Raw genomic sequence first — 23840 nt, 5'->3', positions numbered from 1 at the left:
AATAGCTTTTTAAAGTTACTTGTGTGCACTGTGTCATGGCATACTTATGGAGGTCAGAGGACAGCTTTGTGGAACCGATTCTCTTCAGCCTTTTCATGGCCTCTGGGATAAAGCACATGTCATCAGTTCAGGCTTTACCCACTGAGCCATCTTGTCAGCTCCTGTGTAAATGGCTTTTAGAAATGTGGAAAAGTGCTTGCTTTGGCACTTGGGCAATGGACTTGTCCAACTGCCTCTGAGAATTGTGTGCTGGCTGTACTTGGTCAAGTCTTGAGGGAGGGAGGGAGGGAGGGAGGGAGGGAGGAGCCAGGAGCCTGCCATGGATGCTCATTAGCAAATACCAGAAAACTTCTGCTGGCTTTGACCCTGTGTGCCATGTACACTTCACTCAATTTTAACTCGATGTCTTGTACATATTACACCCACACACCCCCACACACACCCCCACACACACCCACACACACCCACACACCCACCCACACCCACCCACACACCCACACACACCCACACACACCCACACACACCCACACACACACCCACACACCCACACACACCCACACACACCCACCCACACCCACCCACACACCCACACACACCCACACCCACACACACCCACACACACACACACCCACACACACCCACACACACCCACACACACCCACACACACTGGGAAAATGTGTTCTAATTTTATAATATCTAACCTTTAGACACTAAATCAGTTGTCAGTGTAAACAAACAACAAAACACCCAGGGCATGGTGAAGCTGCCTTCCCTCTGATTGTTTCAGTCAGGTGCAGCCTAAGGGTGTGTCCCACTCACAGTATATTTTCTATTATGAGAGTTCCCAGGCCCCCCAGGAGATCCCACAGACAAGAACGAAGGTGGTCTTCAATGGACATGAGAGGGGTCTCTGTTAGGCTGTACCTCAAGACCCAACAGCAGATCCTAAAAGAGACAACAGCTGTGTGTGTGCACGCGTGCGCGCGCACACATACACACATACATACCACACACATATACATCACACACCCATACACCACACACTCACACACCACATATACACACCACACACACCATACACACACCACATACACACACACCACACACACACCACACACACATACACCATATACCCACACACTACACACAGATACACACCACACACAGACACACACTACACACATACACACCACACACCACACATACACCACGCACGCACGCACACACACACACACACACACACACACACACACACACACACGCAAGGCTGTGTGAAAATCTAAAAGGACAGGAAGAAAAATAAAGAGAAGAAATCTGAAGAGGAAACGGAGAAGGGACTTCAGAAGATACCATGACAGGAGACAGCCAACAGCCATCTTCATAGACAGAAGTGCTCATGGAAGGTTTGGCCAGACCCAGGAGGAGTTCAGGAGGATGGGCAGGAGAGGAGAAGGAACCACTGGGCAGGAGGTGCTGCCTTTGTGAGCAGACGGACCAAGAGGGAAGAAAAGGGTCGGTGAGGTGGCAACACAGGCTTGGGAGATGAGTCAGTGTTTTGTAAGTTTAAACTGGAGACTTTGGCTCCCAGGAGAGAGAAGAAAGGGGAGGCAGGGGAGACCACAGGAGGGGGAACTGGAAGAGCAGGGCACACAGCCCACCCTGAGGCATGTGTGCTGCGGAGTTGAAGCATGCAGAACCGGGGAGAATATGCAGGGAAGAGGCTCAAAGAGATTGGGGGACAACAAGCTAAGTGATGCTGGGACGCCTGGAGAGGAAACTGAGAAAACCAACAAAGGACCAACAAAGGGAGGAGGGCTGGCTGAGGAGGAGGCAGCAAGACCATGGTGGGCGCAGTTTTCTGCGTTGTGGGTGGTTGGGGAAATGTGAGCTGCCATTCAGAGCAGGCTAGCTTGAAGTGGAGTTATGCAAGTGTGTTCACGTGCACACAAAGGTGTGTGTGTGTGTGTGTGTGTGTGTGTGTGTGTGTGCAAATGAAGACCGGAAGACAACCTTGGGTGTCAGTCAACTTACTGGAACTCACTCATTGGCTACAAGCCCCAGGGCTCTACCTGTCTCTGCCTCCCCTGTTAGTAATTAGGCAGCCCAAAGGCCCTGAGGGACCATGGGAAAACAGGAAACCCCAGGGCCACCCTAAAATACCTTGCTGTCATCAGAAGCTCGGCATCGCCAGCCGCCAGGATTCCGGTCCTTCTAAGTTGCCCCCTGTGCACTTTCTGCGCATGTGCCAGGTCACTTTATAAAAGAGAGCTCTCACCCCATCCTCGCTCTCTCTTCTACGAGTCTCCCCAAAGACCACCTCTGTATACCCTTCCATAAAGCCTCCTACGTGGGTCTGCCGTGTGGTGTGATTTGTATATCTATTACATAGTTACGCCTCGAGAGCTCTAACATCCCAGCACTGGAATTACAAGTGTGTGCTACCACACTTCCCTTTTCAGCATGGGTTCTGGGGCTCAAACTCAGATGGTGCAGTGACTACTTACTTACTTATTGAGCCGGCGGAGTTTGGAGCTGTGGCTCCTCCACAGTGTAGGAACCTCCCTCCCCCAATCTCTCTACTGGGGGTTACTGTCTGTGAGTGGACACTGCTGTCACAGAACAGCCTTAGGGTGGACTTTGGGGTCAGGACGTCTGACTGTGAGCTCCAGTACTCATCACTGTCCACCTGAAATGCTTTCTCAAGCCTGGTCTCATGTGCAAAGCATCTGAATTCTGTGAGGCCATGCTACCCAGCTTGGACAACCCCAGCTACTCTTCAAGGAGACAAAGTTCCAGGGAGGGCAGCTATGGACCTGGAACGCCCAGGGCACTTCCCAGCGCCTCTTGGTCTGTTGATCATACCTAGCAAACGTTTTGTAGTACTAGCTGTGTCCAGCAGAGGGCTCACTAGCCTCGCCTCGCCTCTGCTCCTGCCTCAGACCGCTAGATGTCAGTAGGAATCCAGTAAGTTGGTGGCTGTGGGCGGGACCCACAGGGCCAGCTCGCTCTTCACTGCGGGTCTCCGCCTCATTCTCACCTCGGGTTAGTTCACCAGCAGAAGCAGGCCTTTATGTCGGCAGCGTTAGTGGAACTACCAAGGCTGCCTGCTGCTTTTGGTGCTTAGTACAAATGCCTTGAGATCTGAGTGTGGGCCTCTGGCTCACGTCCCGGGTCTCTTGGCGACGGGGCTTGGGCAACAGCGATCTTTGCAGGACTTCCAGTGATGTTGGTCAGTCTCCTAAGGGAAGTTGCTTTGGGATGGACAGCTGCTGCCTGCAACTGCTTCCTCCTGGAGGTGCAAGGCCTTTGGTGTTTTGCCTCTTAGGTGGTTAAATTGGGGCCTCGGACCATGTGGGTCTATCTGTGACTCCTTCAGGTTGCCACGGCAGGTAGAGGCGTGGGCAGAGAGCAGAGGCCCCAGGCTGGGGAAGCCGTCCCAAGGTGGGTGGGGCTGGGCGGGGCTCTGGAAAGAGTGGGGGCGGTGCTTTGCCCGAAGGGCGTGGTCTCAGCTGGCTGAGCCCACGCACGCACACGCATGCGGCTGTTATGGCTCAGGGCCCTGCGCCGGCGTTTCCAGCATGGCCCCCGCCGCGTCCCCAGCCGCCAGGCGTCCCGGGGCGCGAAGGCTAGCAGAGCTGGGTAAGGCGTCTGGGACGGAGCTAAGGCGAGACAGGACGCAGCGTTTGCTAGTGACTTGCTGAATCCTGCGCCTGTGTCGGGTCACACCAGACACATCGGGAAATTCGATCACCCATGTGGTTGGGTCTGTGCCTCTGACTGCGGCGTTTGGTTTGGAGGAGGCCCCCTTGGAGCGTGGTTCCCAGGTTCTCTGGTTGCTCTTAGGCCCATGGTTCCTACACTCTTTGTCACGTGGGCCTTAGCTTTCAGTTCCTACCCCAGGCCACCAGCCTGCCCCCCTGGATTTCCTAGGGAATCGGTAAGATTCGGGCTTTCAACCTAGCCCACCTGCACTGAGCTTCCTGGAGGCACCCAGCCTGAGCTCTCTGTTGAGGGATTGTTGCTAATTTAGTGCTTGGGAACTGGTGTCCTGGTGTGATCAGAAGTTGGGGGCGGGGTTGCTGGGGTGGGTTCACAGCGAAGACAGCCCTTCCAGAGTCGGCTCCAGGGAGTCCACGGAAAGGCAGGTGTCCTGCCTGTCCCGATGGGGCCTCTCAGAGAAGCTGCTGGGTTGCAGATACCCAGCAGGACATCAGATGCCCCCAGTGTCAGTGGCCTTGTCTGTGAACTGGGGATGGTGGTAGAGTCCCCACTTTCTTCTACTCAGCTGAGCCCGCTGCCCCCCCCCCCGCCCCGGGTTTGTACCCTGGCAGGTACACACTGGAATATGGCAGCCTGTCCGCTTTCGCCCTCCTTTCAGGCATTGTCTGCCTTATAGGTGAAGCATAGGCCAAGGGAGAAATCCACAAGGCAGAAGACTTGAAGGCCTGTGGCCTGGTGTGGCGAGAGCAGCACTCCACTTAGGTGCTCTTCTTCCTTTTCAGGTGGGAAGAAAAGAGCAGTAGCGCTGTGAAGTGGAGGCAGCTGGAACACAAGGGCCCGTACTTCAGCCCGGCCTATGAGCCCCTTCCCGATGGCGTACACTTCTTCTATGACGGTGAGGGCCGCCAGCTGCTTTGGTCTCCCAATCTCTCCTGTTGAGAGGCGGTGGTGGAGAGACACAGGATGTGCCATGACTGTTCTTGTGTGGTGTGGCACACTGAACCTGCTCCAGTTTGCTGGGTTAGTTTTGGTCTCACTGTGTAACCCTGGCTGGCCTGAAACTCGGTGTAGACCACACTGACTTTGAATTCATAGATATGGATCTGCCTCTGTCTCCTGAGTGCTGGGGACAGGGTCTTTTTACATAGCCCTGGCTGTCCTGTCCTAGAACTCACTACATAGACCAGGCTGGCCTCGAACTCACAGAGATTTACTTGCCTTTGCCTTATTATTGTGTACTCACAGGCTGGGCCCGTAGTCACCTATGATGAGGCCTCTGGCACATGTGCCATGTGCACTGTGGAGGCCGAAGAACAACTCTGTGGAGTCCAGTCTCTTCTTCCATTGTTGTGTCCATGGGTTTCAAGACCGAACCCAGGTGTTTTTGTTTGAGCGACTTCCATCAGGAGTAGCCTTGGCACCTGGTGTTCTCTTTAGCCCCCCCCCCCCCCCACGTGCTTTTCTGTCACACTGACCTTTATGTGAAGTATAGAAAGTCACTGAGCATGGAGGGGTTAACTTACAGTGGCCCACATGTTCCCATGGTGACACATTAACTTTTATTTAGTTCCTGTAATTTCCTTTGTGAACATCTGTGTTTTAGAATTGCACAGGTGAGGGCCAAGGGTATGGCTCTGGTGGAGTGCTTTCCTGGCCTGCCTGAGGTCCTGGGTTTGTCCTCAGAACTGCAGTAAGATGAACTTTTTTTTTTTTTAAATGTGGGTTTTTTGTTTTGTTTTGTTTTTGATCATCAAGATGGCTCCATGAGTAAAGGTATTTATCACCTAAGCCTGGTGAGCTGAGTTTGATTCCTAGGACCCACAGAAAGATGGAAGGAGAGAACCAACTCCACAGAGCTGGCTTCCACAGGCACTCCATGGCATGTGGAATGTACCTACCCCAGGGTGCAGCGAGTGTGCGCACACAGTAATAATGAAATACATGTGTTACTTTTTCACGTAAGACGAACTTAGCAGAAGGTGCAGCATAATAAAGAAAGACATGAATAGCTTGGCAAACCCCACAGTGGAGCTCTGTGCTTCTCCAGGGTCCTGTGCCCATGACATTGCTAGTTGCGATGGCGCACACCTGTAATCCCAGCACTTGGGGAGGCGGAGGCAAACGGATCTCTGTGAATTCAAAGCCAGCCTGGTCTGCAAAGTGAGTCCAGGACAGCCAAGGCTACACAGAGAAACAAACCAAAAATAACAATAATAAAAAAAACAAAACAAACCCAACCCACTTAGGGTGTGCACAGAGCGTAGGGGGTTGAGTCACCCGGATGGGGTCCGTGGCAGTCCCTCAGTCAGCCCGTGTGCTTTCTGCAGGAAAGCCCGTGAAGTTGAGCTTGGCAGCGGAGGAGGTCGCTACTTTCTATGGGAAAATGCTGCATCTTGAATGTACGACCAAGGAAGTCTTCCAGAGGAACTTCCTCAATGACTGGCGGAAGGTGTGTGTCTCAGCGGCCGCAGCAGCAGCCCTGGACCTGGTTGGTGGGTGGCACACTGGGTGGGTGACCAGCCAGCTCCATCTCTGTCTCTGGCTCGATCCAAAGGTGACCTTGGTGACCTTGCTCCAGGAGCTCCAATGATAGCATGGAGCTCTCAGAGTGGGAGGCTGGAGTGTCCAGAGGGTGTTTTCTACCCCATGAAAATAAGCATGCAGTGTGGAGAGGGAGTGTCGTGCGAGGTTCCTCTCTGGTCTTGTTTTCTAAAACATGCTACATGTGAGCCTGGCCTGACCACAAGCCCATTCATACCCTCAGCATTTCCCTAGTGACTGACAGCACTGGGCATCTTCTGCTATCCTGTTTATGTCTTTTTTGCTTTTGTTTTTTTTAAGGCAAGGTTTCTCTGTGTAGCCCTGGCTGTCCTGGAACTCCCTTTGGAGACCAGGCTGGCCTCAAACTCAAGAGATCTGTCTGCCTCTGCCTCCAGAGTGCTGGGATTACCACCACTGCCAGGCTTCTTTTAATGTAAATGATTGCATTTGTATAGTTTGACCAAGAGTAAGCCCAAATTTGAATTCTCCATTTCTCTCCCTGTGTCTCTGTGTCTTCTGTCTGTCTGTAGTTTGTGATGCGCGCCCTGTCTGTTGCGCCTGTGTCTGTCCCCAACAAAGTGCTTTATTCAGTATTTATTGAACAGTTACAGAAAACACACATTATTGTAGGCCAGGGGCATAGGAGAGTTCATAATTTAAGATTAAAACTATGCATTAGCTTGGGTTGTCAAAGCCTACCACAAGGAAAATTCCAAGTTGTAGCTGATTGGTTACTGTGTGTTCGTTCTCTCTTCTCTCTCTCTCTCTCTCTCTCTCTCTCTCTCTCTCTCTCTGGATTTATTTATTTAGGTATACAATGTTTTGCCTACATGCACACTTGCTCTCCAGAAGTAGGCAGCAGAACTCTTTTTACAGATGGTTGTGAGCCACCATGTGGTTTTGGGAATTGAACTCAGGACCTTTGGAAGAGCAGCCAATGCTCTTAACCTCTGAGCCATCTCTCCAGCCCTACATTGTGTCATTCCCCCCCCCCCCCCGCCCCAACGTGCATGCGGCACATACACACGGTTTTTTGAGACAGGATTTCTCTGAGTCTGGCTATTCTGGACTTGTTTTGTAGACCAGGCTGGCCTTGAACTCACATTGATCCACCTGCCTCTGCCTCTGCCTCTGCCTCCCGAGTGCTGGGATTATAGGCGTGCGCCACCATGTCTGGCTCTTCCACATTCTTCTCATAAGGCAGATTAAACAAACAGAGTACATGGTAAGACAGCAGGTCAAGTACATAGTCTTTTTCTCCCACAAGGTGTATGGCTATTTTGCCTGTGCACAGGTATGTGCACCACTTGCATGTCTGATGCCATTGGTCCCCTGGAAGCGGCGTTGCAGACAGTTCTGAGCTGCCATGTGGGTGCTGGGAATCGAACCTGGGTCCTCTAGAGGAGCAGCCCGTGGTCTTAACCGCTGAGCCATCTCTCCAGCCTCAAGGACATAGTCTTAAATAATCTCAAGGATGCTATTAAATTGGTTGCACAGTCTGGCAAACATTCAAACCTTTGAAGGCAAGAAGGATTTTCAGGAAAAGACATTATCACATATGATTGCTTACCTGCATGTGTGTATGTGTCCCTTGTGTGTGTCTGGTGCCTGAGGAGGCCAGACGAGGGCTTCAGTGATCCTGCAGCTGGAGGTGCAGGCATCCGTGAGCCACCTGTCATGGGTGCTGGGAACTTAGGTCCTTGCAGGAGCAGAACCAGCTCTTGAAACAGCTCTTTATTCCTGTTTATTGAGACAAGGCTGGTCTCTGACTTGTTACATAGCTGAGACTGACCCCGAGTGCCACCCTCCTGGCACCGCATCCCTAGTGCTAAGACTATAGGCATGTGCCATCACACTTTTGTCCCTATTAAAATGTTAATCAGAAATACAATTTGCCAAAACTTTTGGCTTCTATTTTTTATTTATTAATTTTTAGTGTGTGTGTGTGGTGTGTGGTGTGTGGTGTGTGTGTGTGTGTGTGTGTGTGTGTGTGTGTGTGTGGTGTGTGTGTGTGTGTGTGTGTGGTGTGTGTGTGGTGTGTGTGTGTGTGTGTGTGGTGTGTGTGTGTGTGTGGTGTGTGTGTGTGTGTGTGTGTGGTGTGTGGTGTGTGTGTGTGTGTGTGTGTGGTGTGTGGTGTGTGTGTGTGTGTGTGTGTGTGTGTGTGGTGTGTGTGTGTGTGTGTGTGTGTGTGTGTGTGTGTGTGTGTGTGTGTGTGTGTGTGTGTGTGTGTGCGCGCGCGTGCCATATATATGAGGATGCCCCTGGAACTGGAGTTGCAGATGGTTTGTGAGCTGCCATATAGGTGCTGGGAATTGAACCTGGGTCCTCTGCAAGAACAGCCAGTGCTCTTAATTGCTGAGCTATCTCTCCAGCCTTTATTTTCATTTTCTTAAGTGTCTTTGGAGAAGTTTTTATTCTGATATTAGAGCTGGCGATGTGCACCCTTTGTAATGGAGTATGCTGTTGATATTGTACCTGAGAAATCCTTGCCTCACCAAAGGTCACAGAGATGTGTTTCCTATGTGCTTTCTAGAATAGTCACCATTGTTGGTTTTATGTTTAGCATGTGTGCACTTAGGTGTAGTATCAGAGGTGACTTATAGCTTGTGGTTTTAGCTGAATGCATGTTGTCATGCATGGCTGTCTAGCAACAGTGGTGGGGACAGTGTGGTCTGTCCCCTGTGCAGGGCTCTGTCCCTGGTCCTCTTTCCCACTGTGATTCTCACCAACGTCTGGCTGTGCACCCTTGAGAGCATCCCGGGACACAGGCGGAGTGCCACCCAGTGTGTGTTCCCTTTCCGTTTGTTACTCCCGCAGTAATTAATACAGAGGGGAAAGGTGGGCCTCCAAGCAGTCATGGGAGGCGCCCAAGCCAGGTGGCCAGAGGATGGCTGATAGGCCTGCAGTTGTGACTGTGCAGGCTGGGTCTCTGGATGGTCCCCTCTCAGCTCGCTTTGCAGGGAAAGAGGTGGGTTGCAGATGACTGTGAGCCGGACCCCCAGCACAGGGAGGGCTGTGACTTCTGTGGTGAGGAAATGGGGGGACACCAGCTTCCACCCCTTCCGTGTCTGCGTCTGTGTCTCTTCACACTTTGATTTTGCACAATCACGGTCAGTATGAAAACGATGTTTCTCCCTTTTAGTATTTTAGAGTATTATCTTCCCACATTGCTACGGAGTCTTCACACTATGTTCTGCTGTGATTTCTGCATTCTCTCCAAAACTCTCTCCTGGGATGAAATGACTGCATCAGGATTCAGAGGTGGTACCAGGGGCTGGAGAGATGGCTCAGTGTATAGCTTTACCTGAATTCCGTTCCTGCCATCCACATCAGGTGGCTTACAACCTCCCGTAACTCCAGCTCCCGAAGGTCTGAAGTTTCTGGATTCGGCAGGCACATGCATTTACATGCACATACCCACAAATACCTCCTTCCCCCATTAAAAATAAAAATAAATCTTAATAAAACAGGTGAGGCCTCCTAGAGGTACTCAGGTCCTGGGGGGTTCCCCTTCAGCTGGGCTCCTGCCTTGTGAGAAGTGGGAGGGATTAGCCAGGCCTTCTTACCTCTCCCTCTGTGGAAGCAGAGGTAGGATCCTCTGCAGAGATGAAACGAGATGCTGCCCCCAGCTTCCAGGCGTGTGAAAATGACTCAGCCTTAGGTGTTTTGTTGGAGATGTATAGACTTTTAAATTATTTTTTAATATTACATTGAGTGAATTTTCTGTATGTAGTTTATCCAGTGCCTTATAGCTTTCTTTTTCTTTTTAAGATTGACTTACTATGTATATAGCGTTCTGCCTGCGTGTACACCTGCACGCCAGAAGAGGGCACCAGATCTCATTATAGATGGTTGTGAGCCACCAGGTGGTTGGTGGGAATTGAACTCAGGACCTCTGGAAGACCAGCCAGTGCTCTTAACCATCTCTCCAGCCCCTAGCTTCTTTCTTCTTTAATTGTCCTTAAAGTGCAATTGCCACCATATCAACATGGATGCTTTACATAGGATGGGATCTCCAACGTGGAGCTACTTGGTCAGGGATTTTACCGCTTTCGTTACTGAAATGTTAAATTACATTTGGAAAGGGCTATCCTTGGCTATCTCACACTGGTTCATACTGGTAGAGTCCATTACTCAGGTTAGGGTTAGTTGGCTGGTGTTGTATCCAAGCTGTGTTACTGATGGCTGGAGTCTGGGGTGCTGGGGTTCTGTCACTGGGAGCCTGTCTGGTGTAGCCGCTTTGTCAGCAGACTCTTTGGCCCATGATGGTGTCCCTGGGGCATGGGAGGCCTTGCCTTGGGGGAGAATGTGGATTTAGAGATTCACTTGGAGAGTTCATTTGGTTGTTTTCTGAAGAAGCAATGCTCAGGATGTGAGTCCGTGCCACAGGTCTGGAGAAGCCGACACTGCACACCCTGCCCTCTGAGCTGTCCCTGTTCGTCCTGCTTTACCTTGTCACATATTCATCATGCTTTACCATGCAGCCAGGAGGGAGCTGTTTCCAGCTGAGGCCACATGACTTACACTCAGGGCTCCACTGTACACCTGGGTCCCTTGTACTGTAGTTGCTGGAGGTGGGGGGTCTCGTGGAATGGCCTTAGCACTGTGCAGCTCCGTGTTTGTGGAATGTCCCAGTGATCCTGTGCAGTGGCCCCACGTGTGGACTCTTTGTACCACAGGTAGGCCTGTATTAGAGCGCTGAGCCCATGTTGCTGGTTTTGGTACAGGAAATGACAGCGGAGGAGAGGAACCTCATCACACAGCTTGACAAATGCGACTTCACGGAGATCCATAGACACTTCCTGGAAAGAGCCGAGGCCCGCAAGGCCCTGCCCAGGGAGCAGAAACAGGTTGGCAGTGGGTTCTGGGACTTGGAAGTAGCTGGAGGGCGCAAGTGGCAGGGAACCCCAGAGGCCATGGGAAGTGGACCAGGTTCTGGGTGCTGTCGTGGCAGGTGCTGAGTAATTTCAAGTAACATCCCTTTTTTAAAAAGTGTGTTTGGGATATAATTGTATTTTTCTGGGGCACATTTGGAAGTACACTCCTATTTGAAATGTCAGGAGTGGCGTAGGGCCCAAGGGCAGGAATGTGGGGTGAGCTGGCTCCTTTGTGGCTCTTTCCACGTCTCCCTTCTATTATTTATTTGTTTGTTTGTTTATCTTTTTTTTGAGACGGTGTTTCTCTGTGTAGCCTTGGCTGTCCTGGACTTGCTTTGTAGACCAGGCTGGCCTTGAACTCACATCGATCCACCTGCCTCTGCCTCCCAAGTGCTGGGATTACAGGTGTGCACCACCATACCTGGCTTCCCCTCTGTCTAACGGGAGCCTGCCACATAGTTCTTCTTGGCTAGCTATTGCAGGGAATTTGGGGTGAGTCTAGAACCTGCCTCATTTCCTCCTACCCTGTAGGCTACCCTGCTCCTGCTGAGCTGCAGCTTGAGAACCCTTGTGCCTCGTGTTCCCCACACCTGCTGGAAAACCACGGGGTTGAGGCCAGCAGCAGCAGCAGGAGGAAGAGGAGGAAGAGGAGGGAATCTCGGTCAACACAGGAACTGCGTTCATTTCACCTGCTTCTCTCCTAATGCCCGTATATTGTTTTAACTCAGAAGCTAAAAGAAGAGGCCCAGCAGCTTCAGCAGGAGTTTGGCTACTGTATTTTAGATGGCCACAGAGAAAAAATAGGCAATTTCAAGACGGAGCCACCTGGCTTGTTCCGTGGCCGAGGTGACCATCCCAAGATGGGCATGTTGAAGAGGAGGGTCATGCCAGAGGATGTGATCATTAATTGCAGCAGGTGTGTAGGACCTTGGCTGGGTCTAGCCCAGGCTGCCTGGTGAGGTAACTTTTGTCCTTAGGTCTTTTGGGGTGAGACTTCTCACTGGCTGTGTGACAGAAGACACCAGGAACTGTTCTCGTGTATCCTGGGTCTTACCAGGGCTCTGGGGCAGCTGGAATGGTGTCTCTCTGCCCCCAGTAGAACCCCTCATCTTGGTCAGCTGGGCTGAGGTTTCCCTTCAAGGAGGTCCTGTGTATTCTCAGGGTTTGGCTTTCCAGGTGCCTAATATGTTGGGTGTAGACGTGCTGCATTCTGTGGGTTTTGTGCTGTTGTTAATACTCTTGGTCCCGTGTAAGCTCTCAGTCTCCAGTGACCCTGGGTGACAGCTGGTGTGCAGCATCCACCTGCTGTGTGAGTTGGGGCTTCAGAGCTCTCTGCACAGACTGTGTTGAGTGACCACTCTGTTCTGGTCTGATACTGGTCTGTTTGTCTGTGTGTGTGTGTGTGTGTGTGGTGCGTGCGTGTGTGTGCATATGTGTGTGTGTTTGTATGTTGCCTGTGTATATGCCATTGTGCGTGCATCAGTGTTGTAAGTATGCATCCTGGCAGCTGTTTTGGTCTAGGGAGCTTGGAGCGAGCTCTGAAGTCATACCTGCCCAGGAGTGTGGCTGCAGGACACATGTAGGGAAGTAACCCAGTGTTGCTTGTATTTGAGGACCAAGGACTTGACATTTATGACTTCTACTGTTTCACTGCAGGGATTCCAAGTTCCCCGAGCCCCCAACCGGCCACCAGTGGAAAGAGGTGCGCTCAGATAACACGGTCATGTGGCTGGCGTCATGGACGGAGAACATCCAGAACTCTTTCAAGTACATCATCCTGAACCCCAGCTCCAAGCTGAAGGTGAGAGCATGGCCTTCCAGGGAAGCCCTGTGCCCCAGGCTTCCCCGCTGCTCTTCCAGGGTGGCAGTCTGGGAGACCCTTCAGTCCATCATTTAGAGATGATCCTGGACCAGCCAGCCAGTGTCGAGAGTGGCTGCGCCCAGTGGCTGCAGTCCAACAGGGATCCGAGTGAGGATCATAGTCACTGCACATTTTTCTGAGGCCAGGCTCGGCTGTCCTAGCCCTCCTCATCCAGTCAAACCCATCTGAGGATGCCTGCGGTAGGAAAGTGTCCAGTCACCCACTCCGCTACTTCATAGGGACGTGAAGTGACATTTGTCATCTTTACTCAGGGGGAGATGGATTGGCAGAAGTACGAGGTAGCACGACGCTTGAAGGGGGTTGTTGACAAGATCCGTGCTCAATATCGGGCTGAGTGGAAGTCACCAAAAATGAAGACAAGACAGCTGGCTGTGGCCCTGTATTTTATCGATAAGGTATAGCATGGTGTGGGGACATGGAGAGCTGGGCAGCAAGGAGAGTGGTGGCTTCTCCATGGAGCTAGAGCCTCCATCAAATAGGTATGTGTATGCTGGTGTGATTGTCTGTGTGTGTGTGGGGGGGGGGGAGGCAGGGCGGGGGCGGGGCAGGAGTTCATTCCTGTAAATATGCTGTGTATCCATGAGTGCTGTGTGAGTGTGCTCCTGTGCCACAGACCAGAGCCCTGACCCGTGTCTACCCTGACACCATCATCTAGCTGGCCCTGCGGACAGGAAATGAGAAGGAAGAGGGTGAGACGGCTGACACCGTGGGCTGCTGCTCGCTCCGCGTGGAGCATGTCCGACTGCATGCACAGGCAGACGGCCAAGAGCCGGTTGTGGAGTTGGACTTCTTGGGAAAGGATTCCATTCGCTATAATAACCATGTGACAGTGGAGAAGCTTGTGAGTGCCCTCTGTAATCATGCTCCCAGTGGGCCCACAGGCAGAGCTGGTCAGAGCCACAGGCATGTGCAGTGGCCTGCTGCACCTCCTAAGTGTTTCCTGTGGCTGTGTGATGAGGCATCACAGCCAGGGCTTCATATGCGCACGCGCGCGCGCGCGCGCGCGCGCACGCACGCACGCACACACGCGCGCGCACACACACACACACACCTTACCACCTATTATAAATGTTTTGGTCTAGGAGGCCTAAAGTCCAGGATCTGGGTGTTGGCTCCTGGGAGCATAGGAAGAATGCCATTTCTTGCTCCTCTCTGCTGCCTTTGCTGCAGGCATGCCTTGGCTTTGGTCATGCTGCCTTTGCTGCAGGCATGCCTTGGCTTTGGTCACGCTGCCTTTGCTGCAGGCATGCCTTGGCTTTGGTCACGCTGCCTTTGGTGCAGGCATGCCTTGGCTTTGCCTCACCCTTCTGAGACCTTTCCTGCTGGCCTGGCTTCTGTCCCATGAGACTTGAGGCAGCTGCTGGCTACACTTCGCCTCTGTTGAGCGCAGCTGCTTCCTCTCCATTGTCTCCTCTCACACAATGTCATCCTGATGGGTCACTGTGCCCTATGTGACCTCATCTTGACAGCTACACCTGTGGCCACCCTGTTTCTACAGAAGGCCATGTTACAAGGTTATGAAGAGGATTTAGTGCCACCCTGGGGCCCTTGGCAGGATGGGCAAGCTAAAACCAAGGGGAGGCCAGTGCGGCCTGGGCAATCTCAGGAAGTTGGCCTGGCCAGGAGGATTGTTAACGTCATCTCCTGAAAGCAGGCAGAGGAGACAGACCAGTCTCTCTGAGGCTGTGGGATATTAAATGGTGTCTGGTTTGGTCACAAGGTCCCTGGGTCATCCAGGTGGACGTCAGTGTGGCTGGCTGAAGAGAGAGGCAAGAAGAGACAGCTGTCTGCTAAAGTCACTGAGTGGGTCTATAGAGGCACAAAAGACCAGCTCCAGCTGGGGTTTTAGTGGTGATGGATGAGTTAGCAGTGAGTGACCATGTGCAGGCTTGGGTGGGAGGCATAAAGACATGGCTCCATGGCAAGGCCTGGCACTCTACTGGTACCAACTCTTTCCAGGACCTGGCATATGTTGGTGTGCATGGTGTGATCTGTCCTCAGGGGACCTCCTTCCTGCTCAGCTGGCTTCTGCCCCAGGAGTCTCAGCGTGGCTCTAAGTTATGCTCCATTTCAGGTGTTCCAGAACCTTCAGCACTTCATGGAGAACAAGGACCCTAGAGATGACCTCTTTGACGCACTGACCGTAAGCATGCATGTATTTTCAAAGTGGTGACGGTGTTTTAGTCAGTGTTCTGCTGCTATGAAGAGACACCGTGATGCCAACTCTTTATAAAGGAAAACATTTTATTGGAACTGGCTTACAGTTCAGAGGTTTAGTCCATTATCATCACGGCGGGAAGCATGGCAGCGTGCAGGCAGACATGGTGCTGGAGAGAGAGCTGAGAGTTCTACAGTTGGCTCCGCAGGCAGCAGGAAGCACCGGCCTGGTTTGAGCAGCTGAGACCTCAAAGCCCAGCCCCTAGTGACACACCTCCTCCAACAAAGCCACACCTACCCCAACAAGGTCACACCTCCTAATGGTGCCACTCCCTATGGGCCTGTGGGGACCATTTTTATCAAACCACCACAGATGGGCACAAGGGGTCCAGGAAAGGAGTAGGGGTTCAGGTCTAGCTCGTCCTGGCCCCCAGTGTGGTCTCTGTTCTCATCCAGCAGCTAAGGCAGCCCGCTTTCCCTCTCCTGGAGGCTGAGAACAGCCCATGGAACTCACATCTCCTGACTCCTTTCTCTTCTCTGTACCCAGACTTCCAGCCTGAACAAACACCTGCAGGACTTGATGGAGGGGCTGACAGCCAAGGTGTTCCGGACCTACAATGCCTCTGTCACTCTGCAGGAGCAGCTGCGGGTACTGACCAGAGGTGAGTAGGTCCTTGACCCCGAAACCTGGACTGTCCCCTGGGCTGCCCTAGGCGTGAGTTGAGGTAGGGCTGGGCACAGCTGGCTAATGGAGGAAGAATGTTTAAGGGTCAGTACTAGAGTGGAGTGTCCTCCCTGGCCCCAACAGGGAGGTAACATGCTGCCCCCTGGATTGCAGTCTGTCCTCACCTTCCCCTCTAGGCAGGGGCCTTGCCTCGCTTCCTCGGTCACCTTGGAGGTTCCTAACACCCCTCTGTACCCCACCACTCCTGACCTCTTCTGTACCCCCAAACCTTCCCAGCTTTACATCTCATTCCTCCGATGTCATTGGAGGACTTGTCTCCCTGCACTGTCTTCAGATGCTCCAGTGGGGACAAAACCTACCCAACATCTGCTGTTTTGCTTCTCCCAGCCCAGAAAGACATGGAGGACAATGCCCAGCACCCATGCCCACAACACTGCCTTAGTCAGGCTTCCCTCAAGGAGACATTGAGACTCTTGGGCTTAGGAACTCTGCTCAGGACAAAGTGAACCCTCAGTGCCATTAGATGTTGAATCCAGGCTCTTCCCCCAGTGCGGCTGACCTGGGGCCAGTGAGCTGTGTGTCCCTGAAGACATGTCTCTTGCATCAGGGCAGGCATATAGGCAGGAAGCCCTTGCAGAGGCCATAGAGCATCCTTCAGGCTCAGCTTGAAGAGAAGAACGCAGGGTCCTGTTTCCAGGTAGGGTTTTGGAAACTGTGAGAATGGCCCACCTGGCTTAGAATGCTCAGGCGGGAGGCACTGTAAGAGCAGGTGGCCATGCAGATGGGTGACTCGGGAGGGACTTAACATCCTGAAGCCCAGTTTCTCAGTGATGTAGCTGGTGAGAGGTGCTCAGTAAAGCTGATGTGTGCTGTGCCTGGAGCCTGCAGTGTGGTAAGGATCCCAGACTGCATCATCTCAGTTAATACTGCCTCACCTGTCCTCGGGCCCCAGGGCTACCAGGAGGAAATGGCTGGGCCTGGGATGGTATTGGAGCTCCTGCCTCTGCCCCATAGGACATAGTCGAGCCCCACAAGAAGGTGATGACTCTCAGTGCCACCATTCCTGGAGCTAAACCCACTTGGCCCTTGCTTGTAGGACATCTTAGGTCACTGACTTCCTCCTTGGGACTTTGTGTCACAACATGTCCAGAAAGAGCCCTTTAGGGCCAAAGATGATGTCAGCATATGACACTTGCCTATTGTGGCATGGCCCTGGCCTCCACTACCAGTACCACCAAAGAACCAGAGGGAAAAAGGGAGGCTCAGAGCAGGTCACAGCAGAGTGATGGCTATCATTGTCTTTGCTCAGCTGATGATAGCCTGGCCTGCAAAGTCTCAGCTTATAACCGGGCGAACCGGGCTGTGGCTGTCCTCTGTAACCACCAGAGAGCAATTCCCAAGACCTTCGAGAAGTCAATGGAGACGCTCCAGAGAAAGGTGAGAAGGTGCCTGCAGTGTGGCTGCCCCTACAGCATCTGTTTCACTTTTCTGTCTTTCCTGGGGCCAGGCAAATCGTGGAGGGCGAGAGTGTGGAGTGGGTATCGCTGTTCCAGGAGGCTGGGACCCGGAGCTTGGGACTGCTCAGGGCCATGTCCTGGGCAGCCGTGGGAGCAGCTAGCTTGGCAGCCTCTCATCTCCCCGCTAGGGCACAGCCAGTGTTCTAGTTTAGGAAAGAGTTCAAGGCAGCAGGGATGTTGGACCAGTATGTGACTGGTGCAGGTGCAGGTGGCACTGTTGGGTCCTACAAGCCTCTTGTCCTCACTGCTTCTGGCCACAGAACAGGACAGAGTCAACCCCATATGGCTTCGTAGGGCCTTTCCCCAGGCTGCTTTGTCATCTGAGTTGTTTCAGGGCTGTAAGGCTAGGGCAGGCATGGCATGTGGGTTAGTTTACCTAACATTTGTGAGGCTCTGGGTCCTATCTGCTATAACCTCCCAAAAGAATGTTGGGCCAACAGCTGTGGACAGTAGTCCTCAGGACAAGTCTGGGTGAGGACAGGAGCAGCCATGCAAGCACTTATCTCCTCACAGATTGAAGCAAAGAAGGCACAGGTGGCTGAGGCACAAGCAGAGCTGAAGAAGGCAGAGGCTGACGTTAGAATGAGAGGAGACAGCAAGTCCAGAAGGTATGTGTCGGGGTGCTGCCTTGACAGCCATGACCCTGGGGCTCAGCCTGGACCAGTCTGGGTGTGGTCAACCTTGGCCTTAAGATTTTCTTTAGCGTCAGAACTCAGGATTGTTCTCAATTAGATAGCAAGCTCAGGGCCATCCTGGGCTATGTGGGATCCTATGTTTAATATATATGACTTAAACCAACTCTTCCTTATTCTCTCTCAGCAAATATTTGTAGTTTTTCCAGGAAAAGCCAAGTATTGTGTTTTTATGCAGCTGTAAATGAGCTTTTTAGCTTATGTTTGGATTGTTCAGTTTTGTTAGGGGTTCCCCCGGCTACCTCGGGTCCAGTAATAACAGGTCATAGGCTCGGTACACAGTGTCCATGGCTGAGATCAGCCACAGCGGAGTGTGCAGAGCATCTGGGCTGAGTAGGCTTCTCTGCAAACCTCTCTCTTTGCCTGCGTTGTCACTGTGGTTTCATAACCTCAGTACTGCCTCTTCTTCATTTGCATTTCACAGTTGTTGTCCACCCCCACCCCCCTTGATACACAATCCACATTCAGTAAGTACAGCCCTGTGGAGGCCACATCTGGACAAGAGTGCTTGCACAGATGTGACTAAAACGCAGAATGTGTCCTGGGTGAAGCCAGGTATGCTCCCAAATTTCCCAGGTGTAAAGGGGCTCATGTGCCCTGCCCAGGCATTGCTTCTGATCACTTATGCAGTGGCCAGTCCCATTTGGAGCAAGCTGTGTCTGGCAGCCACTCTGCCTCCCCAGGGAAAGGCAGGATGTAATCCGGCTCTTTGTCAGAGTCTGCAAACTACTCATGCAGGGGGCTGACATCAGCATCGAGTCCTCACGGGCCGAGTCCCATCTGGTGTGCCTTGTGCTGCAGCGGCAGTTACAGGAGCCACGTGTTAGGAATGGTCACAGGCTGCCACTCCTGATTTCCCATGGTGGCCAGTGCTAGGCTTCCAGCCAGCAGGCAGCATAAGTTCCCAGCTTAGGACCCAGGAGAAGTGCCCAACAGGAAGATCTGTGAATTGAGGACCCCAGAGAGGTGGCCTGGAGCTGAGTCCAGTCCTGAGCCTCTGCACCTCAACATGTTAGAATCAGAATTGGCCTGCTCAGAAAAGGCATATGAGCCAGGAGTCCTCAGCCTTTGGTTGCCAGGTGGCACCCCCCCCCCCCCCCCCGCAGCTCACTAGCACCCAGCTTTACTTCAGAGCTCAGGGTGGCTCCTCCCCTGGTCTGTCTCCTCCCAACACTTCCAGGAGGCACAACCATGGTCAGGCCTCTTAGGGAAGCTTTTCAGACCTTAAACCATGCAAGGTTTCAAGTTCTAACCCTCCCACCAGCTACAGAAGCAGCTGTGGCCTTTAACACCCCCTTCCCGACACCTTTCATGGTGCTGAGCTCCTATTATGACTGAGGAGATGCAGAAGCCATTTAACCCTCTTTTTGTTTGTGTTGTTTTGTTTTTGGGGGGAGGGCAGGGTGTTGAGACCAGGTCTCCCTACATTGTCCTGACTGGCTTGGAACTTGCTATCCAGTAGTCCAGGCTGGCTTTGAACTCACAGAGGTCTGAGTGCCTCCGCCTCCTGAGTGCTGGGGATGAAAGGTGTGTACCACCACACATGGTCTTCCCAGGTGATCTTGACATCTTGTCCTACCATTAATTATGTATTTATTTTTATGTGTTTGGAAGTTTTGCTTGCATGTGTGTCTGTGCACAGGATACCCAAAGAGACCAGAACGGGCACCGGAGCCTCTGGGATTGGGTTGGAGATGTTGTGAGCTGCTTTGTGGGTTCTGGGGATCAAGCTTGAACGTTGGGAGGAACAGCCAGTGCTCTCCATCTCTCCCGCCCCCTTACAATTGCTTTAAGGCATTGAGGCTCCAGCTGCACGGAGGAGTGCTGACTCTGTACGTCCTTTCTCCTGCTACAGCACTTCACCATGTCTCAGGGAATCTAGAGTCTAGTAAATCTACCTTTGATGGCCACTGTTGTCCTGTCCTCAGGGGCACATCTGGGTTGGTGCCCAAGGGTGCAGCAAATATGCTGGGAGCTGGGCATGCAGCAGAGGAGGCAGGATCAGCAAAGGGGAAAGTTCACGCGAAGTGCTCCTGGCACCACAAATGGGATGACACGTGAGGGGCCGTATATGTGAGACACTATCTGGGAAGTTTCTGAGACTTGTCCCAACCCTCTGCCACAAGCCAAGACCCAGACTTGAGGAAGGAAAGCCAAGCTCAGCATGAACTCCTTGTCTGTCTGTGAAACATACTGAGCCTGGTGAGCCTCCTGATGAGCGAGACTAGCAGGGACTCTCCTGAGATAATGATCACAGGCACAACCCAGGGGCCAGTCTGTCCTGTGGGTGGCTAGCCAAGCCCCGCTGTGGTGACTTTTGCCCTACCCTGACTTAGAGAAACGCAGCTGCTGGTGGTCTGCTTGCCTCCTCCCTGCTCTTGTAAATGGTTGCTGACATCTGAGTGTGTACAGATGGATGGCCACCGCCGTGCATGTGGAGTGGCTGACTAGTCCTTTCTGGTGCGGAGGCTTTCTGTTCCCTTTTCTTGGCTTGGCTTTCCTTCCAGAACGATGTTAATAGTCACTGCGGGTCACCGTGTCTTGTGTCCGACCTGAGAGGCAAATCTTACAGTTATCAGTATGGTGTTAACTGTGCTTTCATAGCGGCTTCTCATGGGCTTTGCAGGGCTGTGAGTACACACGTGTGATCTTGATGGGCCCTGGGAAGTACCAGATTCCTTCTGCTGAAATGACTGTGGGCTTTGTCCTTGTAGAGCCATGCAGTGCACTACACTGATTTGTCTTCAGATGTAAAGCCCTCATGCATTCCATGCCTGTGACCTGTGTCCTCTGCTCTCGTGGAATCTGGCTTCTGTTTCCTTGGAGCTTTTTTCTGCATCCAGAGGGGTGCCTCTCTGTCTGGTATGATCAGAGTAATGCTGGCTTCAGAAAATGAGTTTGGACATGTTCCCTCCCTTCCTCTCCTTGAGAGCTGCTGGTGGGTCTTTGGACATTTGGTGGGGATACTCTGGGGGTGCCCTTGCAGGGGCTTTGCTTTGGGAGAGGCTTTTAGTGAGCAGCCTAGTTTGTTAGACAGAGTCAGTGAGTTCTGTTGTTCTAGTTGGTGATCAGACTTTTTGTGTCCAGCTATTCATGGCATCCCGCTGTCCTTTGTGTGTCTGTGATGTCCTTGAGCATTCCCGATCAGTCTAAAGTCTTCTACTTGTGACAAGCTTCCCGAGGTGCAGAGCTGTGTCTTTTTACAGTGGCATGCCGCAGATGTCAGTTAGACCAGAGGGCATTCAGTGAGGCGTGCAGCTGTCACACAACAGCTGCTATGAAATGTCCCATGTGTCACCAGAAGTGCTCTGCAGGGCATGAGGTTCCCTGCATACGGTGGCCCACAGGTCACACTTGGCCTTCTGGCCTTTCTGCTTGTGCTCTTGACAGTGGCTTTGTCATTGCTGGAGTGTGGCTGTCACTGAGCAGGTGGCTGCGGCAGAGGCTCCTGCTGCAAGTGCAGAGTGTTCCAGCCCTTCGCAGCGCATTTCCACGTGCCCATCTTCCCACTGTGTTTGCAGCACTGACTCCTGGGGTTGGGATCAGAGTAGCACACGGTGTCATGACTATTAGCAGGTTGCCATGGGCGGGCAAGGGGAGGAAGGGTCAAAGGAGCATCTCTTTGAAAAAGCTATTTTCCTTAACACATCTTCTTTTAGATTTATGTATTCTTTTATGTCTATGAGTGTTTTACCTGCTTGTATGTCTGTGCACCATGTTTGGTTTTGTTTGTTTGTTTGTTTGTTTGTTTTTTGGTTTTTCGAGACAGGGTTTCTCTGTGTAGCCTTGGCCGTCCTGGACTCACTTTGTAGACCAGGCTGGCCTCAAACTCACAGCGATCCGCCTGCCTCTGCCTCCCAAGTGCTGGGATTAAAGGCGTGCGCTGCCACGCCCAGCTACACCACCCCCGGCTGCACCATGTTTGTTTGGTGCTTGTGGACTTCAAAGGAGTATTGGTTCCCCTGGGACTGGAGTTCCAGGTAGTTCTGAATTGCCATGTGTCGGGTACTGGGAACTGAACCCAGGTTCTCTGCAAGAGCAGCCAGTGCTCTTAACTACTGAGCCAACTCTCCAGCCCCATTTCTTTTCTTTAAAAAGGCAGAGGGATGATATCTTCTCTAGTCACAAAGGCGTCTGCTCACATTGCCTGTTCTTAGCCGTGCCTGCTTCGCTTGTTGGCATGACACAGCTCCTCCATCAGCAGGGCAAGCCGCCTCCCGAGGTGTAGTGAGAGCTGGCCTTGGCCTTTGGCCCTCCTCCGGACTTCTCCCTTTGTGCCTGCAGAAGGCTAACAAGGCCATTTGGAGGCGGGAAGTCAATGTGTGGTCTGCTCTCAGCAACAGGCATTGGCACCCCCTCTTCCAACAGTTACCTACAAAAGCAGCGGCGGTTGCAGAAGCTGGAAGAACAGCTGGCCCGGTTGTGCACGAAGGCCACAGACAAGGAGGAGAATAAACAGGTGGCCCTGGGCACCGCCAAGCTCAACTACCTGGACCCCAGGATCAGCATCGCCTGGTGTGTAGTGCCTGTGTGTAACCCGGGGGGCGGTTCTAGGAGGCCCCAGTACAGTCCTATAGGTGCCCCAGCCTGTTCCTGGCCCTGTGCTGGGCACAACTTCCTGTGGCAGAGACCACCTAACTGGATGTCCTGATACTGAGTCCTTTTGCCTTTAGGCCTTTTTTCCTTTAAGATTTGAGATGACTGGGGCTGGCAGTACCCTGTGGGCACTAAGTCACGTGGGTGTTGGCCTGCTCACTGGGAATAGGGGGCAGGCCAGGCTTGCTCAGTGGCTACCTGGGGAGGGGATGCCGTTGGCTGTGGTGCCCAGGACGGCAGGTCTGGATGGCACAGGATATATATTGGTCACTGTGTTATACAGAGGCCACCACCTCTTTCCAGACCTTAATCTCCTGGGCAGAACCTTCCCCCTAATCCAACCACAACTCTCAGCCTCTGCTGGCTTTTTATATCCTCCCATGTTCCCAGAAGTCCAAGGGGCAACTGACACTGATGGGCATAGGGTCCTTTAAAAGGCAAGGCACACAAAAGAAATCATACTGCAGGACTCAGATCTGATGTTCTCTTCAGGTGTAAGAGATTTGGAGTGCCTGTGGAGAAGATCTTCAACAGGACCCAGAGAGAGAGGTTCGCCTGGGCCTTCAGCCAGGCAGGTGAAGACTTTGAATTCTAAGCAGTCCCTTTGCCACTGAAACTTACTTTCTCACCGTGGAGCAGTATTGTAGTTTTCCATAATAAAATGTTGGGAGAAGGTGTTTGTCCTGACAGAGCAAGGGCCCCAACTACACTAACCTCGGAAGCACCCTAAACACGTCCTGACTCCCCCTCCAGCTGCTTCCAGACCCTAGGGTAAGTCACCTGAGGGCAAGATGAGAGGAGCTGGTATTGAGATACACACCTGTGGTTCCAACACTCAAGAGGCTGAGATCAGAGGACCTCAAGTTCAAGGTCAGCCTGGGCTACAAAGTGAGACTGTCACAAAGCACTAAGACCTGAAGTGGTGAAACACATGCATAATCCTAGATTAGGGTTGTTAAAAGCCAGTCTTGGCTGTTGAGCAAGTTCCAGGCCAGCCTAGGATACTTGAGACCCTACCTCAACAATAGCAAAACAGACTAATAATAATCAGCAAGGGGCAGTAAAGTTGGGAATGCTTTCCACCAAGCATGGGGGCATGGCTTGATCCCTAGTACCTACATGAATGCTGGGCATGGGGTGAGGCCAGGTGACTGGCGCTTGGGGCAGGAGCA

The 23840-nt window shown here is 52.5% G+C and overlaps 1 protein-coding gene across 1 annotated transcript; it reads left to right on the top strand.

Moving 5' to 3' along the window:
• The first annotated feature begins 3483 nt into the window (after window positions 1-3483).
• Window positions 3484-23327, top strand: Top1mt (DNA topoisomerase I mitochondrial). The gene is made up of 14 exons (XM_051159746.1): window positions 3484-3640; window positions 4504-4616; window positions 6049-6170; window positions 10990-11112; window positions 11868-12055; window positions 12796-12940; window positions 13273-13416; window positions 13677-13862; window positions 15096-15164; window positions 15726-15840; window positions 17173-17300; window positions 17894-17988; window positions 22441-22587; window positions 23161-23327. Exons 1-14 carry the CDS (start codon window positions 3537-3539, stop codon window positions 23261-23263), a joined length of 1782 nt encoding a protein of 593 aa, XP_051015703.1. The 5' UTR covers window positions 3484-3536; the 3' UTR covers window positions 23264-23327.
• Window positions 23328-23840: the final 513 nt, after the last annotated feature.

This window comes from Acomys russatus, chromosome 17, assembly GCF_903995435.1.
Source record: "Acomys russatus chromosome 17, mAcoRus1.1, whole genome shotgun sequence".
NCBI lineage: Eukaryota > Metazoa > Chordata > Mammalia > Rodentia > Muridae > Acomys > Acomys russatus.
Note: the sequence above shows the minus strand (reverse complement) of the source record. Positions and strands in the feature narration are given on the sequence as shown.

What these genes read in the sequence shown, in the direction of transcription:
- Top1mt (XM_051159746.1), top strand. Translation starts at nt 3,537, where the DNA reads ATGCGGCTGTTATGGCTCAGGGCCCTGCGCCGGCGTTTCCAGCATGGC. An exon ending in GTGATCATTAATTGCAGCAG is followed by an intron (nt 12,056 to 12,795) that starts GTGTGTAGGACC and finishes GTTTCACTGCAG; the next exon opens with GGATTCCAAGTTCCCCGAGC. An exon ending in ACCCCAGCTCCAAGCTGAAG is followed by an intron (nt 12,941 to 13,272) that starts GTGAGAGCATGG and finishes ATCTTTACTCAG; the next exon opens with GGGGAGATGGATTGGCAGAA.